The 19,671-nt window shown below is 38.9% G+C and overlaps 1 protein-coding gene across 1 annotated transcript in view; it reads left to right on the top strand.

The window, feature by feature from the left end:
* The first annotated feature begins 845 nt into the window (after positions 1 to 845).
* Positions 846 to 19,671, top strand: part of eif2b3 (eukaryotic translation initiation factor 2B, subunit 3 gamma) — a 35,272-nt gene continuing 16,446 nt past the window's right edge. The window contains exons 1-5 of the mRNA XM_080906825.1: positions 846 to 1,151; positions 3,578 to 3,740; positions 5,307 to 5,461; positions 16,043 to 16,202; positions 16,346 to 16,457. Coding sequence (XP_080762951.1) covers positions 3,593 to 3,740; positions 5,307 to 5,461; positions 16,043 to 16,202; positions 16,346 to 16,457 — 575 coding nt within the window. The 5' untranslated portion in view covers positions 846 to 1,151; positions 3,578 to 3,592. The remainder of the gene's footprint in view (positions 1,152 to 3,577; positions 3,741 to 5,306; positions 5,462 to 16,042; positions 16,203 to 16,345; positions 16,458 to 19,671) is intronic.

Raw genomic sequence — 19,671 nt, 5'->3', positions numbered from 1 at the left:
TGCCACCTGCCTTCTGACAACACCTTGCAGGCTTGAGAAGGTGAAGATGATAAACAGAAATGATCATATGTCCGTTAAAGTGTGTTTTATAAGATAAATAGCATATGGGATTGTTTGATTTTAGAGTTTATTCTTTTGTTATTTGTCTACATGGCTCTTCTGCACTGCTTCACAGACAGCAAATGCAGCTGGACACCCACTTTTTCAGCAATCACCATTCACGGTGGAGAAATTGCATTCAATAGTTTCAGCATTATGGTGTTTGGGCAACAACAGGCAGTCAGGCCTCTTCGTCTCTTTGTTGTTTTCTTTTTCTCTCCTTCTTCCCACCCTTCTCGTGCTTGCCTGGCTTTGAGCAGGCAGTAACGAGCAGTCAAGCTCATCTCCTGGCCAGAGCAAACAAAACCAGAGCCACATTCCCCAAGCTCAATTTGCTGTTACGTCTCAGCTCTGTGAATTGGGATTTTTCTAAGCTTTTGCTGTTTGGCTTCTGGCCGCTAACCTGCTCACATTTTTACAATGTGTGAACATTTGTAATTCCTTGTACCATAGCTTTAAAAAAAAAAAGAATATTCTTTATCTGTTTAATAATGTAAAACAATTATCATCATCATCACTCGGAAAATTAATTTAGTATAAATCATAGTTTAGCTTGCCAGCATGATGATATTATACCCTAGCAGAGTGAAGATTTTTTTTCTTTTTAAACAGATCTGTCCTTCTCAACCACACCTATTCCTCCTTTTCCCCTTGTCTGTAAAAAACTTTAGTCTATGACAAATCATGGTCTAGTTTTTCTTCTATTCTCTGATCGGAACCATACTACAGAGGAAGTAGTTTCCCGCACGGACGTATTTCACTAAAGGCACGCAGGTGTCATCATTAAAATGCTAGTTGCTTAGCGTCTTTTGCGTAATTACTGTTAAATTATTTGGCGAGAAATCTAATATCTGTTATTTACTTGTATTTAAGTTACCTGTCGGTTTTCAGAAACGTGTCCGGTTGGTTGTAATCTATCTCTAAAAAAGCGGCATCGTTTACTGCTCGTTGCTAGTCCTTAGCCGAGTGCTAACAACACTGACGGCAAGTTACATGCGTCTAGCACCGCTGTCATTTCCAGGCAGCCGAACAGCTCGGAGGGATTCTGACAGGTAGGTAAAGTTTTATATCTCAGTGCTTCGGCTTTGAATTAATTCTTAAAGCATGGGTGTGCTCTCGGTCAACAGGGTATGTCCTGAGCACACATGCCAGTTTGACGCTAGTGGTTACTACAGCGATGACATGATGTCTGTTGGATATAAACGTTCAGGAGAGCAGGCGCTGTGTGAAGCACACGCTGTACTGAGACTAAGAAAGCTGTGACTGTGGGAGTCAAATAACTGCGTGATTTTAGATGTCATATTTCATCATGATAAACACAATATGCAGATTCATCCTCTTTTTCCTCATTTTCAGCCATAGCTGCCGTACGTTACAATAAAGCACAGGCATCTTTGTTTACATACAATGAAGCACAGTTGTGCAAACTTGTTGGTGATGCACTGGTATCATAGTGTTGAAGGTCGATACCACTGAATGCTTGGGGGGGAAAAAGACACTAGGAGTCTATTCAACAAGTATTAAGCTGTGCATGCTCTTGGTATGAAGGTGAATGAAACAGATTGTGTGCTGCCAGTAGGGCTGGGCGGTATAACTTCAAAATCAAATCACAGTATTTCAGTGAAACTTGCAATAACAGTATTACTGATGATATAGAAAAGAATTCTGAACAAGATTTTAGTGATGCTTGCAGGCATCAGCATCACTGTAAATAAAGTGTATTTTCCATTCTTCTTTTCCATTGATGAAACACTAATTTAAATTCAGTTCAATTTTATTTATATAGTATCAAATCTCAGCAACAGTTGCCTCAAGGTGCTTTATATTTTAAGGTAAAGACCCAACAATAATGCTGATTGAAGTATGAATCTATTCGGTTACCAGAAGTACCAGCACGATACTGAAGTAGTGATTACATAGCATTACATTCTTGGATGTTGTATGTTGGTTCAACAGCCTTTTAACCAGCTGCTTAAAGTCCTGCTTATTCCACTATATAACCACATATGTAATTTCCATCCACTGTTTGTTCTCCCTGGCATTTAGAGAACAGCTAGTGGTCCTCGGTGGAGCCATTTGTTTACATTTGCACTGTATCTTCTACTTTATAGCCTGGTTGTACAATGTGTGGCCATGTGTATTTCCTCCAAGTGCTGAAATATGTTTGTTGTTTTCGCTTTTAGTGGGAACTACGATATTTTATTAGTATGGTTTTTGTTTATAATAAACCGTCATTGATTCTCACTCTCAGAGATGCCTAGTCTTGTCCCATTGTCGTCGTGTGCACTAGGGAATGTAAATGCATGGCGTTGCTATAGCAAGAAACTTGCGATAAGACATTTTTGTATTGTGTGAAATTTATACTGGTATTATTGTGGTTGTTTTGATGTGGCACTGCCCTAGTTGCCAGCATGATCATGACATTCAGAAATGTTAGAAGCTAACTCCTGTGCTCATCCATCAGCAACGAGATCTCATTAGTGACATCAAGCCAATACCATGAAAGACAGAAAAACACAGTTCTTGATGATCATAATGATGATACTAGTATTTTAGGGAATTCACAGTTTCAGTCTTTTGAGTAGGAGTCCACTGATCCCTAACATTAATGTCCTGACTTTGTAAAATAAAATCCGTCTAGCATCACTGTTCAGTCACACAGGCTTGAGAGTAAATGAATCATAGAGAGCTTGTCAGTTGTGTCAGTTCACGTGACCACAAATTGCAATTTCACAAACTACTAAACATCTGAAGCAGGTCTGGAATGCCTCTAAACTGCTAACCTTCTGTCATTAGCTTCCTGTGTGCTAGCCAGCTGGGGCCTCTGTGTGGAGTTTTCATGTTCTCTGTGTTCCTCCCACAGTCTGAAGATATTCATGGGGTTAGCTTAATTGGTTTTTGTAAATTGACGATAGATGTGGATGTGAGCATTATCGATTGTCTGTCTGTGTTAGCCTTCTGTTAGACTGGCCACCTGCAATCTTGGCTGGTGTGAGCTAAGACTTTTTGAATACGGTAAACAGGGTAGAGCAGAGGGAGTGTCACTTGGAAGACTGATTGGAGTATATAGCTGAGGCACACAGCATCATCAGTATGTTATATGTGTACATTGAACACACTTTATTTAAAATGAACATAACAGTAGCATTAAATGCATTTAAAAACTAGTAATTAAAGTAATAAAAAGACTTACTTCTTTAACAAGGATCTGTTTGTGCTCTTGTGCATGAACTATATTGAACTGATGTACAATAGCCCATTTACCCATGGTGTCCATTTACATTTAGGAACTCACATTATTGCTAATATGAACATAATTTACTCTTTGTGCTTTTATATACTATTTTACAGAGTATTATACACAAATATTATCGACAGTATTTTAGTGCTGTATTAATTTGTTGAAGTACTAAGTCTACACCTGTGGTCAGTACTGTATGTTATACGTTTTCATTTACAATGTCCCCTCCTCTCTTAGCCATCTGCAGCAGACATGGAGCTCCAAGCGGTGCTGATGGCGGCGGGTGGGGGTTCTCGTATGACTGATCTGACATACAACACCCCCAAAGCTATGCTGCCTGTTGGCAACAAGCCCCTTATGTGGTATCCCCTTAACCTTCTGGAGAAGGTGGGATTTGAAGGTGAGAGCTAGCAATAAATATAATGCTTCTTTATCTCTTGGTTCAGCTATTATTTCAGCTGATACTGAATATTAGAAATATTATTCAGAGGTCTGGGTGTCCATAATATGTGAAAATATTTGTTGCTTTATAGGTCATCTTAAGTTATAAAATCAGGTCTGATATTGTAGCGTACAGCTCACATCAACTGTATTTGTTGCATGTAAGCTTTGTGTAAGTGGTAGCGGGGGAGAAGTCTTAAAGTTAGGGCTAAGTCATTCTTGGTTTCCACATAAAATGTAAAGAAGCAAAAATCCTGCCAGTAAGTTTATGTGGCCCATTTGGAAAGTCTGGAACAAAAAGTGGAAACTCAGACCTATAAGAAAAATAGTTTCACCTCCTATTATAACTGAGGACTCCTTTTTTTCACGTTAGTACTGTCAGGATTAAATTACAGATACAAAAACTGATGTAGAAACTGTGAGCACTCTTAAAGGGAGAGAGTTATTTGTGCAGTGACATAATGAAGAGAGAATGTCAGCGGAGGTCATAAAAATGGTTTTATGATTACAATCATGTCAACTGTGACTTAAAAAATGATATTTCTTTCATTGCTGGTTCATCATTTGGAGTGTTAAAGCCAGGCAGAATCCAGGGAAGTGCAAACTATAGCTGTGTGTTTAATAAATTATCTGTTTTGGGGGATAAGCAATAATTTGCAATACTAGACTTTAAGCAAGATCTATCCTACACAAGTAGTTGTTGACCAACTACTTGGACTCTAAATTCTGGGGAGTTAAAACTGGTTAGATGTTTTTCACCATTGTTAAAACATTCAAAATACCTAAAAGAAACAACAAGTTACTTTAAAATGTGTTATGCTTTTCAAACTCTAAATATGTAAAAGCGAAGCCAGTTGTAATTCTTTATTCTCTTTAAGGTCAGTGAAAGTTTTGCTTTTGTTTGGCACTGAAATCCTCAGTTAACACCATTACAAATATTTTACATTGAGTCAGATTTTGCTCTGGTCTGTTTTAGTTGTACTTCCATCAGCTTGTCAACTTGACATTGTCAGCATGTCAGGTGTGCATTTCCTCACTATTTTTTTTACAGTCAAGTTTTCTGACTCTTGTGCAGCAGCATGCAGTGGGGCTCAGAAAGCCTGACCTTCTAAAGTATTTATTTATTTATTTTTGGCAATATGCTGTTCATTACAAAAGCCTGTGCTAGGTTAAATAAAAGTTGCTTTCTATACATAATCATTCTGTGTGGCCAGCAGTTTACAGTGTGCATTTTCCTAGCCAAATCTGTGCAATTAGGTTTTACTAGGCTGACACAGCTAGAGTGAGCAAATGCCCGGTATAAACCATTTAATGCAGGCAAGGCTAATTAAACTAGACTGATTCTACAACATTTTAGATTCGTAAAGTGGTCTAGTACTGTTCCTACCAACTTTATAAAAAACACAAAAGTGGCTTATTTGAAGCTCACAACATATTATAGCCATGTAAGCATCTGCTGTGGCTTGTCTCCTTTTTTATGAAGGTAAGATAATCAAAGGGATACTTTTGTGAACTGTGTTTTCAGAGGTGATAGTGATCACTACCAAAGAGGTCCAGAAGGCGATGAGCACAGACCTTAAAATAAAGGATGTGAAGATGAAACTGGATGTGGTTTCTATCCAGGAAGATGGCGACATGGGTACCGCTGATGCTCTCAGACACATCCAGCCAAAGATCAAGGTGCGTATGTATTTGTGGGTGTTTTTTGGGGGGGAGGGGGCGGCATATTTACTCTCAATCTCTTGGACCTTTATTTGCTATGTATGGAAAATAAGTATGAATTAGATCAGACTGAATTAATGAAAGGGTTACACTAAAGGCCTCAGTCACAAGGGTCCGGAGCACCTTTTTAAAATGTTTTGTTTGCAGTGATAAGGCACAACATTTATACATTACTTTGAAGGTGAATAGCTTACATTTCCATCATATTTTTCACAGTTTCATTATCACTCTGCAACTACGGGGCTAGTGTTTGCAGACAAGTCGTTGTCTGAAATTGTGGGCAACTGCGGAACCTGGTATAGCACCCATTTGCAAGCGACTCCCAGCAACCTCTAGCAACCATTTCCCAAATGGTGGAAGAATAAACTATTTTTCCCTAGCAACTGGTTACTAGTTTCCAGTTTCTAGTCCTGCATGACTGCGACTATCCTAACACTTGTTCCAGTGTCTACAAAAATATAGGATACTGTTTGCAGTGTTTTTTTAACAAAATATTATGGTTAAATTGTTTATTTGCAGGAAGCATTGGTTTGAGTTTTGCTTTATTATGCAGTGCCAGTAAAGAGTTGCATGTTGCATCCACAGACACTGCATGTTGCATGTTCTGCTCTGTAATACCATTCTCCATTGCTCTGATTGACAGTGTTTTGTAGGGAGTTTTTTTTATTTATTTATAAATTTTTATTCTGTTTAATGTCACAGCCATACAAAGAATTGCAGAAAGGTTTTAGGTAAGATAAAAAATTGACAAAGATTGCGGGGGAAGTTTAGGTGGACATTCACTAGGGCTGCCACAATTAGTCGACTATCAAAATCGTCGACGACTAATTTAATAGTCAACGCGTCGTTTGAAGCTTTGTAACATCCCAAAAGCGCAGGGATAACTAGTAGGATTTAAGAGTGTAATAGCGGACTGAAACAGAAGATGGCAGCACTGCATTTACAAGGATGTCAGCTGCCGTTAAACCCCGAAGAAGAAGAAGCTCTGTCCCAGAATTCAAAGCGTGGCCCAGCTCAGTTTCCAACAATGACGGCAGCTAGTTAGTTTTAATATTACTCTTATTATTCTTTCTGGGTCACAAAATAAACGTGTAGCCGTGTAAACCTCAAATATCTGCTCAGTTTATCAAGACACCACATATTTTCAAAAGCGCTCCGACGTTTTCGGAGACGTCTGTTACCCACCAGCTCGATAGCTAGCTGGGGTTCAAGGCTCACTAGAGCCGGTGAGAACACCGGAGTCCTGGCAAATCGTTTTCAAACCCACCGCCGTCTTTCGCTACTCAGGTTAAACATATATAAGTCACTTAGATAACTTAAAAATGTTATTGTTTGGCTTTTTTTAGTATTTTATTTGTTCCTGAGTAAATCGGTTTGGCTGAGATTAAAGTTATAGTTTTTACACAGCTGAATAAACGTCAAGCAGACAACTGATTATCAGAAGTGTGAGATGCTCGGGAATATACTCCGGTGTCCTGTTATATTTTAGATATCAAGGAGCAGACGGCTGAGTTTATTAAACTCCACCGAAACAATCTGCAAATTTCATTAAAATGTAATAAACTATCATCTTGTCTTTATTTTTAGTTAGCACATACCTTAAACACTTAAAGCTGTAAGCTAATGATAGTTATATAAGAGCAGATGCATGCTGGTGTAATAAGCTGTACGTTGTATGTCCAATGGATGCATGATCTGATTAGTTGACTAATCGCAAAAATAATCGGTGACTAGTCGACTATCAAAATAACCATTTGTGGCAGCCCTAACGTTCACACTGCTGGGCTGACCACCGATCCATGCCTTTTCCTGCTTTGAATGGCCAAGGCCGCCGAGGTACCTCATTGCACATTTTTAAAATACACACAAACATTCACAGGCACACACGTGTACATATGCTGTCTTGGTATCCATGACCCCCAACTGCAATTTCCATACCCCCCTCTATATCCTGCCTGCTGATCCCTCCATCCCTCCCTTCATCCGATTCACTCTAAACAGATGAGGTCATGGTTAAGACTCAAACTCCTTGTGCTGCCAGTTTACCCAGTGCACCATTTATTCTCATGCAGCAGTCATGCACATCTGTGCAACATTTGTGTTTGGGTATGTAAGGGTGTATGGTGACCCTGTGTATATGCCATTGTACTGACTGGCCCCTTGTGTCCATGAAGACATGTTTATATGAGTTTAGGGTTAGTTTGGGGTTAGGGTTGGCCGCTGATGTGTTTCAAAAGCAATTTCTCTTGTTTATTGTTTTAATATCAAAGAATTGTATACCACTGGCTTAGTTAGAAATGTCAGTTTTAAGAATCACAATTAATTCAGACTCATCAAATCTTAAATGAAGGTGATACTATGAATGCTTTTGAGTAATTAATTCATTGTGATTCATGCGTATGTCAATAATTTAAGGTTTTATGGTTGTTTTCAGGCTTTCAGCCAATACATATTTACAGTAATGCTATATGAAATCAGCAAGGTAAATAGTGCTGATCTACGGTACTGTCTGACTCAAACATTTACAAGAAAAGACACATTTTTGGCAGTTACAGAAATGCAGTCCAAACATTTTGCCATACAAAATTAACTTTTGCATCCAGTCACATCTTTATTTAATCAAGACGAGTTTTTGTTGGTATATTTTTTTAATTATATTATGATCTGAACCAAGTGTTGGTAGGTGATTGGCCAGAAGATCATGACTTTTTTTTTCTGGCACAATCACAACTCTTGATCTGGATTGTGATTCTGGTCAGGGGTTTGATCTAGGGCTGAACGATTATGGAAAATAATCTAATTGCGATTTTTTGCCCCAATATTGCGATTGCGATGCGATATGCGATTATTTTTTAAGGTCTTTGTCTTCTGTATTATTAAACAAAGACAAGTAATACATCATATAGTATGGCCAATACTATATTACATTAATTTTAAACTGTTCTTTCCTGGAAGACAGACCTCTGTTATGATGACATGAGGTGATGCATGAATTGATGACTGACATTTTTATTTAACTTCTTCAATCACAACAGTATATTTGAACATACACAATAGTTTATTTTTAGCTTACAAACATCTGAGCATAAAGTGCTGACAAGGAACCCTGGTGTAAACATTAAAATGAAAGTCAGTACAATGTGCAGATTGCAGAAATATACATTAAAAAAATCAGTGGCTTTACCACACTCAGTTTTTCGACATCTGTGAACTACTAGACAGTCATTCAATTAAAAAATAATATTAAATAAATAAAACTAATAAATAAAAAATACAGACATCTTACTGATCTCTGCAGTCAGTAACATTACACATAAAGTGCAAACATAATAGCAATTGTATAAACACACACACAAACACGCCTTTAAAATTTAAAGGCGTGAAACTGGACGGTCTAGCCTTCTGATTAGCGTCACCGCTGTCTCGGTGGAGTTTAATAAACTCGGCCGTCTGCTTCTTGCTATCTAAAATATAACCAGACACTGGTGTAAATTCTCGACTGTCTCATACTTCTGTTTAATAAGTTTTCTGTTTGACGTTTAGTCAGCTGTGTGAAAACCAAGGAGGAACCCACCCGGGGGATTAATAAAGTTTTATTTTATCTAATCTAATAACTTTAATCTCAGCCAAACCGATTTACTCACGAACAAACAAAACACTGAAAAAAGCCCAACAATAAAATTTTTAGGTTGTCTAAGTGACTTATATATTACGTTTAACCCGAGCAGCGAAACTCCGCGGTGATCTGAAAATGATGTGCCGGGAGTTGTGCCGTTCTCGGCCGCATCAGTAACCCTCGAGCTCCCGGCTAGCTGTCGAGCTGGTGGGTAGCAGACGCCTCTGAAAACGTCGAAGCACTTTTGCAAATATGGGATATCTTGATAAACCGAGCAGATATTTGATGTTTACACAACTACTTTCTCGCCTGAAAATATGTTAAAAGTTTATTTTGTGACCCAGAAAGATTAGTATGAGTAATTTTAAAACTTAGTAGCGGCCGCCATTGCTGGAAACTGGAGTTTGGCTGGGCCGCGCTATGAATTCTGGGATATGGTAGTAATTTGGACAGCCTTCGGTGCGTCGCTGTGACGTAATCGGTCTACAAATGCGGCCTCAGGAGGATGCAGCCCATGAATTTGGACATGTCCAGAGTATAATCGCAGCCTTTGCGGTTAGAAAATTGCACTTGATCATGTCGCGATATTATCGCAAATGCGATATATCGTTCAGCCCTAGTTTGATCCCTCGCTCCTCCTTTTTGGCAAATTCCCAAAGAGTGTGTATGTGCAGGTGGGTGAATGTGTTTGCTTGATACTTAGAAAGGCATACGAGTGTAGCTTGTAGTAAAAAGCTAGATTATTAGAAGAGTCAACTAATTTCACAATACCAGAACCACTTAATTATCAACATATAGAAAAGAGGAACAATCTGAAACAATATCGCCCACCCTTAATCTTAAAAGGAAGAAAAACCACAGGATCCTAATATTTCCAGGAATTTCCATTCCCAACACTAAGCATCATTACATGCTACATTCCTACTGGATGATAAGTAGATGTAGGGCGTAGTAGGGTTGTCAAAAAAATCAATTCTCAGATACTAAAAATTACTATCAAATTACTCATTTGTATCAGTATCATTACCACCAGTGCAGTCTTTGCCTCCTCTAGTTGACACACTTCACCCAGCACCTCTCCTCACTAGCAGCTGAAATATTTGACATTAGCAACACTGGACAACTTTATTTAGATTAATTTAGAGGGTTTTTTTAGCCTTTTTTCGTGACAGGAGACTAGAGTAGTAAGGAAAGGAGGGAGAAAGCATGGACATGCAGGAAATGGCACAGGGTGGACTCTGCAGAAGCCTTTAGGCATTTGGTTTGACTGTTCAACCCAATGAGTTATACCAGCACCCCAAGACTGAACAAGTCTTTACAAACAGTAAAGTATTACATACTCATAAACGTTAGCCTGACTGACACACACACATTAACGTTAGTCATTTAACTATAAGCAGTTCCTCACAGTTCCTATATTAGCCATGTGTTATTAAGTTGGTAAAGTTTGTATTGTTCTAATCTTTTTCCCCCTGTGCTTTTTTTTTTTTTTTACACTGCATTTCGGTAAGTTTGACATTCTAGTATTTTGATAACCCTAGCAGGCTATAGTTTCAGTTACAATGTGAGTTGTAGCTTCTTTAACTTTGTCCCAGGTCAGGTCACAAACAGTCATCTTGAAATCTCTATCACAATCTGATGTAAGACTGTTGTTTTAGAGCCTCAATCACTACAATTACCGTATTTTTTCGGACCATAAAGCGCACTGGATAATAAGGCGCAATGTCGATGCACAGGTCTGTTTTCATACATCAAGCGTACCGGATTATAAGGTGCATTAATCGAAAGCAGCGCTGTGTGTTTTAATTTTTTCAGAAATCTCTCAATCAGAACATGCTATATCATGTTTAGGTGGAAACTAGCAAGCTAACTTCCTGCTAACTTCTAACTCTGTTAAATTTAATAAATTCTGTTTTCATGGATGCCTGCATGTTAAATTTAATTGTTACACCTGGTAAAGCAGCAACGCTGATCATTTTATTAAAGATGAAAGAATTTAGACAGTTTTTAACTATTATTATAGGGCGCACTGTCGATTTTTGAGAAAATTAAAGGATTTTAAGTGCGCCTTATAATGTGGAAAATACAGTAATCTTTTTGGTCAGCCACACTTGACATGTTGCATAGATATTCAAATGGGTTAAAAATCTAGTGATTCCACGTGATTCTCTGGGTGTTATTGTCCTGAAAAGAGAGTGGCTCTTCTCAAGACAGAAATGTTAAATCATGGATAAAGCTGATCATTGAAAACAGCTTTACATTCAAGTTGCCAGCAAAATACTCCTCACAGTGTAGCAAAGGCACTAAATGCTCTCACTGTAATGATAAAGCTTTCAGGGTTTTTTTTCTTTATTTTGTGCCTGTCTGTACAATCGAAGATAAAAATGTCCTTCTGACATTCATTCTTTACAACATGATCAGTCTTTCAGTTCTTTTGGTCAAATGGCTTTAATCGTTTTTCTTTTTTCCCCTTTGAATTGGTGTACAGATTCTAGTTATTTTCTTAGCTAGATTAGTCCTTTTAATAGATGCTTGGAATTACCACATGTACAAATATTCACACACTTAGGCAGAACTAGCTTCAGCATGCTCTCATTGAGAATCGTTGAGTTTCTAATCCTTTGAGCAGCCAGCTGGATGAGAGGCATTGAGTTACAAACACTCACACACTGCAAGGTGATGAGTGAGGAACTGTAACCATGGCCTGCCAAATCCCCGCACAGAGATCACTCAATCTGTCAAACCGAAGCCTGCGCACAGTGTAGACACTCACACATCTTGATGCAAACACCCTTCCATGAGGGGATTTGGTGTAACCGATCAAACAAAATAGTTACAGGAATTGGTGTGTGCTCTGGGTGAGCACAGTCGGCCATTTCTCTCGAACACTGAAAGGAGAGATTACAGGGAGCATTTTTTATTTTGTTCACTCTGCAAACAGTGAGGTTACACAAAAGTGGACGGATATGCTGATTAATGCTGAGTTCTTTCACAATAAGCCAAACTAGTGAAAGGAGTACTTTGCATGCACGTTTTGCTTTGTACGCCAAAAGCCTCTTTGACATTTTTATTATCGTTGAGGCTTAATCACCTGGTATAATGAGCGCGTATGAACTAAAACAGCTATATATACATTGGAGTTTGTGATTCAAGGCTTCACCTTTGGTCCACATCTGTTAGTCAGCCTGTAAGACTTGACACAAAAGGTGAAGAAAGAGAGGAGTGAGAGATGGGACTGAGGCTTTTCATGAAAGCGGCACAGCAAACATGCTTAGATGTGTCTTTTTTAATTTCTTTCCCTCTTTCAACAGTCTTGCTCCACACCCTTACTCCATGTGCATTTTCTCTGTTTTTTCACTGAACTGCAATGTTGAAACTTCATAATCTTAAGAAGACCAGGCAAGACTTGTACATGTTAAAAGTGACCGACATTACTTTTATCCCAGGGTGATGGAAAATATTCAGTGGTTTGTTTTTGTTTTTTTTATGATGAACACATTAGTCAAAGCTTGTGTATCCTTCAAACCTACACTGACTTGATGACCAGTGTCACATAGCCGAGTCATTTCAAGTTCTTAGCTTCAAAAATCCTTTGAGGAATCAAAATATAAAAGAGATTGAACAAATAGACTGTTTTTATTGGAAGTGTGGTAAAAAGTCTGACTGGCGTGCATGCATGCATGCAGCTGAGCGAAAGTATTGTCAGTTTTCATACTGCAGTATACCATAAAGTATACTTCAGTATACCAACAAGTGCACTGTAGCTCAAAACATTCACTGGTACTGAATATACAATTATATGGAAATAGTAAAATAATATTATTTTACCTCCGACACGCAGCTAAACGCTGCTCTGGGCGAATCGGTTCTTTGAAAAAGGTGAAATATTTACAAAAGCAGTCATGATAGAGCTTCAACTCCTGAATCAAACCATGAAATTCTCCCTGCTGCTGTCTTCTCATGGGAATTGGATGAAGCCTGAATCTCTGTTTCATACTTTCTTTGTTTATTATATACATCATAGCTTTCTTTATGTACGTGACATTGCTGAATTTTGTAACTTGTAAATAACAAAGTTGTGAATGTCAGCCTTTACTGGTGGATTCATACCTCATACAACAAAGAAAGTGTCCTTGAAACGGGTCAGGATTGTGCAAGCACTAGTTTTGGATTGAAGTCAGTTACCACTAGGACAAATCCGAATCTGTGTGTGATTGCTTGTGCACCAGTGTGTGTGGTCCTGACCTGTCCAGTGATCCTGGCTGTTGAAAGGCCAAAGTGTCTTTGCCTCTCCAGCTGACTCCACTCGGCTGTCGCCTCTGAGTGTACGCCTGCGTGCGTGCATGTGTGAATGAAGCAAGCACGCCTTTGTCCATTTAATGTGTGTGGCTGTGTGAGAGTGCTCTGTTTCTGAACATGTGTGCGAGCTTATCAGTCTGTGATAGAGCGAGGAGAGAGCTGAAAGGTCTCAGAGTCTCAGGAGTCAGGAGATCTCTTGCAGGCACCTTCAATTTTACTGTGGCAGCTTCCTGTCGCCGGGTCAAGATTAGAGTTGCATGTAAATCTAGGTCAACTTGACCCTTGATCTCATACTCTACATACTTTGATCCTTTTTTAAACCAGATAATATATTACATTTATTCTATATAAATACTTTTTTAAAAACAACTTCACTGTAATCTTTCCTTTTCTTTCTTTTGTTTGACAGTCTGTGGATTCTTTGCTCATGTGTTTTTCTTCCTTATCCCCCCTCTCTCACTCTGTGTTCTCCTTCACAAACAGAGCAATAATGTCTCTGTCGTTAAGGCTGCTGGTGCTAATGGTGGGATTAGTCCCTATGCTGACAGCCTTCATCTCTTGACAGACAGATAGATACCGCACACAGACACAAATGTGGCTGCACCCACATGCAAACACACATTCAGACAGTGGAGAACAGTTCAAATGACAGGTACTGCTTTTGCTCTCGCCATAAGAGCAAGTGATACGTCAACTGGAATTCACAGCTGCATATTTATTTGTGTTTCCAAACATGTATTGATTTACATGTGGTTAGATAGTAGGGATACTGATACTAGTTTAAGATAGTCATCTTCTAAAATAAGACTTTTCTCAAAAAAAAATGTGGGCTCTGTTTTAAGCTCAAGTGCATTTTGTTGAACGCTGGCTGGTTTTCTCTGCCTGTGTGTAACGTTAGAGCAGTGTTTTATGTGGATCAGTTCACAGAAATGTACTTAAAACCAGCCAGCCAGGGTAAAATGGAGAAGGATAAGGGAGTTATGTGATATTGTGTCACTGAATGCAGTGAGTGCAGCATGATTTAAAAAAAAAAAAAAGACTCAAATATGGGCAAGACTTAACATGTGGATGTAAACACAGGGTGGAGTTAATCTTCCTTTATTTAAGGCAGGTTTTTCAGAGAGATAACTGCGTACACACACTGAAAACTAAACAGGACAGATGTCTAATTTGTCAGGCGTTTTCAAGCACTTCAAACAAAAAATAGAAAATTGTGAGATTGCAAAAGATTTAAACAAATGTCCCAATCACATGTAATTTCTCTTTTATACAAATTCAAAGCTTTTGAAAGATGTAAAACTACTCATTTGCAGTAATTAGAGAGAGTAAAACTAGCATAAATGGCTTACTGGAAGAGCAGTAGGCTTGTTGCATAACATTTTATTAAAATGTATAGACTGTGACATAGTGTAACGTATTACCAGCAATGTTAAAGACCTGATAGAAAGCATTAATTTGTTATGCCAGAAATATTGTTCAGTGTATATAATCACAATACAGACTGGGCCGTTTTGTTTTTGTTACAGTTCCTGTTTTTAACATCTGTAGTTTAATCACCTGTTGAGACTTTTTTGTCGTTTCGATCTGCTGTGGGCTTTTAGGTGAAAAATAGAGCAAGGTTTTAAGGACTTCAGAAATCTTAGAAGTATCACAAATTAATACCAAAGTAATTTGACGAAGACCACGTGTTTATGAATTGAATTGTCTGCTTAGATCCAAGCAAAGAGAAACAGCAGAAAAATATAGTTACACTCACTGTTTATGGATTCTGTCTCTCAGACCTGAATGAATGGAGAAGGGAAGGGAGCAAAGAAAAAACAGGTACTCTGGGATTTGTGTAACTCACTGTTGTAGGGTTCTTGGCTTACAGCATAAAGTGTCTGGAGATAACTTTTGTTGTCAAAAGTTGCTGAGTAATTTCTTCGCACCACCTCTGCGCTTTTTACTAGATCAGCAGCTGAACTTTTTGTCTGACATCTGGTTCAGCTTTGTTTCCATGAAGACAGATGCAGAAACTCTTCACTACCTTATACCACAATACCTTTATTCCCTTTTGATTCAGGCTCCTTCCTGTTTTATTTAGATCTGTGCTTTTTGGTTTAATTTTTTTTTTTTTAAATTTACCGTTTAACTGAGCTACTCAAGTATAATTTTTTTTACCTTTATAAGCTATAACCTATTGCATAACAAGGCAACTTATATTGCTTTCGTATTAAAACATAATGTCAAACAACAAAATCAGAAGAGAAATTGTATATTCTCAAACAGAGATGGTGAATAACAGCAGAAATCATTACTCACTACTCTCTGTAATCAGAGTTTAAGTCACTTTAACAAAGGGCCAACAAGCACTTGCGGAAATAAAGTTTATGTATACAATAGTCTAAATGCTTCACCCTGCCAACTGTATTTCAGCCATTTCTGTGTCTGTTTCAGAGTTTTGTGTGTGTGCCTGCAAGCTCCTGTCAAAAGCCTCTTTATGCTTAGTAAAGTAATCCTAGTCCCACCAAACCACGTCAGGTTCATTATGTTAGACATTCTGTTGTGTCTTACCGTTGCGCTGTCAAGTAAATACATCAGCATGAATAGATCACTGTGATTTTCTTTCAAATCTTTCTCTTAAGACCGACATCCTGGTGTTGAGTTGTGACTTGATAACAGACGTAGCGCTTCACGAGGTGGTCGATCTGTTCCGGGCGCACAACGCGACAATGGCCATGCTAATGAGCAAAGCCCACGAATTCACAGAGACCGTCCCAGGCCAGAAGGGCAAGAAAAAGACAGGTAAAATGAAAATAAATCTTAGAAAATGAGACCATTTTGCATCTGCTGTTTATGTAATCTATAATTTTTTTTTCCCTGCAGTGGTTTAACTGGGCAATATTTTTTTTTTGTATTAATAGTATATGTTGTGTATTTTTCCCCAGCTGAGCAGAGAGACTTTGTTGGTGTTGATAAGTCAGGAAAGAGACTGCTCTTCATGGCCAATGAGGCCGATCTTGAGGACGGACTATCAATCAGGAAATCCATTATGAGGAAGTAAGTCTAACCACACATTGCTTATTTATATGTCCAAATGAGCCATTAGAAATTATACATATATGTGAAAATCTACTCATTTCTGATTGGTTATCCACTTTCATTCAATCATTTCACTGTTGAGTCTTTGTTTTTGTTCACTTCAAAGGGGTCTCTGTCTTCTTAAAGGCTCCTGATTCTTCTGTATTAGTGGAATGACAGTTGTCCACAGCACGGTTTGTTAACCAAAGCAAATCAGTGTTCACTTTATAAGTTGCTGAGCATGTGCGGCACGTGTTCTCGTGCAGGTTCTTATTCCTCCATGCGTGGATCAGACTTTGGAGGTTTGCCTGATGGTGACGTGTTCTGTACATCTGTAGGTTCTTAGCTCTGGCAAAGCAGATGTTTAAGTTTCTAATCAGAGTCGGTGTGTTTTAGGGCGAAGGTTCTGTGGTGGCTGTGTGGGATTTTTGTTACAGGAAGAGTGTTCTAGGTAGGTTTTTGTTTCGAACTCCTAAAATGCATGTATGTGTGAAAGCGGGTGTTTGGGAGCTTGTAAATACTTCATGGAGCCAAAGACACAGTAAATTCTGGCCAATAAGAGGGGGGCCAGAGCAGCTGCTCGCATGCTTCTCTGCACAGAGAAACTCTTGAGGCACACACTAACATATATACACACACACACATTCTGTCTTATTTCATAAACTCAGAAATGCTTATATGAACGCATAACACAACCTCGAGGCGGACATTGATGGAGAGAAAACAGTCACACATTGTCACAGTGTTATGGAAACCTATTGAGCCCACAGCTAAACATTTACAGCTTATACTGAAAGACTTCCAACACTGAAAGCACCTCTGATCATTTATACGCTCGCATGTCACACACCCACACAAAATTATTTTTTGCCTGAGGTAGTAAGCAGAGTAAATGCCAGAGTATGGATTCCTGTTTCCCACCTGTAGCTACCTGACTGTTTTCAAAAGCAGTATCACCCACAGAGTAGTCACAGCTTACACGTACTGTACATACAGGTTATGAAGCGTCTTTTGGATATTAAATGTTCGTATTCGTGTTACATTTGTACACATTAACATTTCACACCTGTAGTATCTTTTGCAGTTGGTTCTTTTCAGTTTCTGTGGAACGTTAGTGAAAGAAAAATGAATCGGTGAGTGCAACCCCCTGAATTTCTTCATTGACTGGCGTCCGTTTAATTTTCCACTTCATTCACTTCATTGAACCAGTTCTTGTTGTGTGCATCCCTCCACACAACCAACCATCTGTTCTTACAGTCTCCATGCTTGTTCTGCCTCAGCCTCTCTGTAATTTCTCTTCCCTTTCCTTCTCTATAGTTTCCACATGGTTGAGGTGTGTTAGCTCAAAACATTCTGCACATGTGAGATTGTTTGACCTGGAAATCGCTTAAACGGTGTGAAAGGAATCCAGCAGAGCTTCCTCTCATACATTAGGCTCCACCTGTCAGAATGTTGTGGATGTAGGTCTGGAGAAATGGTTGACTGTGTATTAATCTGCTGATTTAACAGGATAGTTCGGAAAACTAGAACGTTTCAAGCAAAACAAGCAAAGCCCCAAGTTTAGCAGCTAGTTTTGGGTTTTTGGGAGGTTTTAAAATTATGACATACACTTTAGGTGCGCCTGTTCAGCTGATCTTTAATGCAGATATGTGATTAGCCTATCGCATGGCAGCAAAACAATGCATTTGGGGATGCAGACATGGTCAAGACGTCTTTTCGAAGTCCATACTGAGCATCAGAACGGGTAAGAAAGTTAATGTAGAAGTTTTTGAATGGGACATGGTTTTTGGTGCCAGACTGGCTGATCTGAGTATTTCACAAACTGCTGACCTTCTGGGATTTCTCACACAAGCATCTGTAGATTTCGCAGAGAATGGCTTGTTGATGCTAAAACTGAGCAGTGCTAATATGCCACTGCTTACCTGCTTAGTATGTCCATCCCCTTGTGACCAGAGTGTATGCATTTTCTAATTGCTGCTTCTGACAGCGATAACATCCATGCCATAAAGCACAAATAAACTTTGGTTTCTTGAACATGATAGCAAGCTCACTGTACTCAAGTCAAGAGATGTAGTGAACAAGAGAGCCACATGATGGATGGGCAGCTGATAAATCTACCACAGCTGTGTGATCCTATCATGACGATATGGAAATCACTGGGGCATTTTTCCAGGACCTTGTTGAATCTGTGCCACAAATAACTAATGCAATTCTGAAATCAAAAGAGTGTCCTAGTACTAGCATGTAGTGCCTAACAAGTGGCCAGTAAGTGTATAAAGGAAAGGCAAGGAAGCTTAGGTCAGATCAACTGCAGTGATCTTCAGCAAAACAGACTCGGAGTTACTTACATCTGTTACTAATGATGGCACACGTGGGGCTAAAAGCCAATAAACACAAATATTACACAAAGTACCTTTTAAAAAAAATTAAATAACTTCCCTTCCAAAGATCCTTGTACTAAATTTACTAAACATATGTATCAATGGTCCCACATAATGAGTGTGTTTGCACAGGATTTGACAGCTATCAACATTAGTCTGACTGCACTTGCAGAGCCATGCGCACTGTAGGCTTGCAACACAAGATCAGATATGTGAATTCAATTGAGAAAGCATCTATGGGGCTAGTTTAATATTACGAGAATCGCAAATTTTGCTTTGGAGGAGTGGTTAAATTGTTTTTTTAAAAAGCCCTTCAGCACTGTTGGCTCTTGTGAAAACCTGACTAATGAGGGTATTAACGGTCATTCTGCTGCATCTGACTCACCATCCGCTGTGGGGTTTTAGTTGTAACTAAATAAGACATTATGCTGTGTGTGTTTGAGAGCGAGAGATGTGACTCCTCTCTCCCACTGAGGACTTTAGTGGTACTTTAGTAGTCAGTCATTAATCCAACAGTTGAGTCATCCCTGCCTGCAGAGGCACTAAATTCCTGCTCCCTTCGACAATGAGCTCTACAGCACTCGCAGCAACCATAAATCACATGATGCTGTTGTTAGGAAAGGCAACTTGATTACTAATGTTCGGGTAATATATGTACTGTTACAATGGTGCGTACTCATTAAACACGAACATTTCAAAGTCAGCATGTGTAGAAGTAGTTAGTGTGCTCATGCTTCAGACTCCTCTTAAAAACTCTGTTTCCAACAGTTTTTTCTGCTCTTGGGTCTGCGGTATGTCAAGGGGAAGGGATT

Source organism: Rhamphochromis sp. 'chilingali' (genome assembly GCF_963969265.1).
Source record: "Rhamphochromis sp. 'chilingali' genome assembly, chromosome: 16".
Lineage (NCBI taxonomy): Eukaryota > Metazoa > Chordata > Actinopteri > Cichliformes > Cichlidae > Rhamphochromis > Rhamphochromis sp. 'chilingali'.
This window is presented reverse-complemented; position numbering and strand designations above follow the sequence as displayed.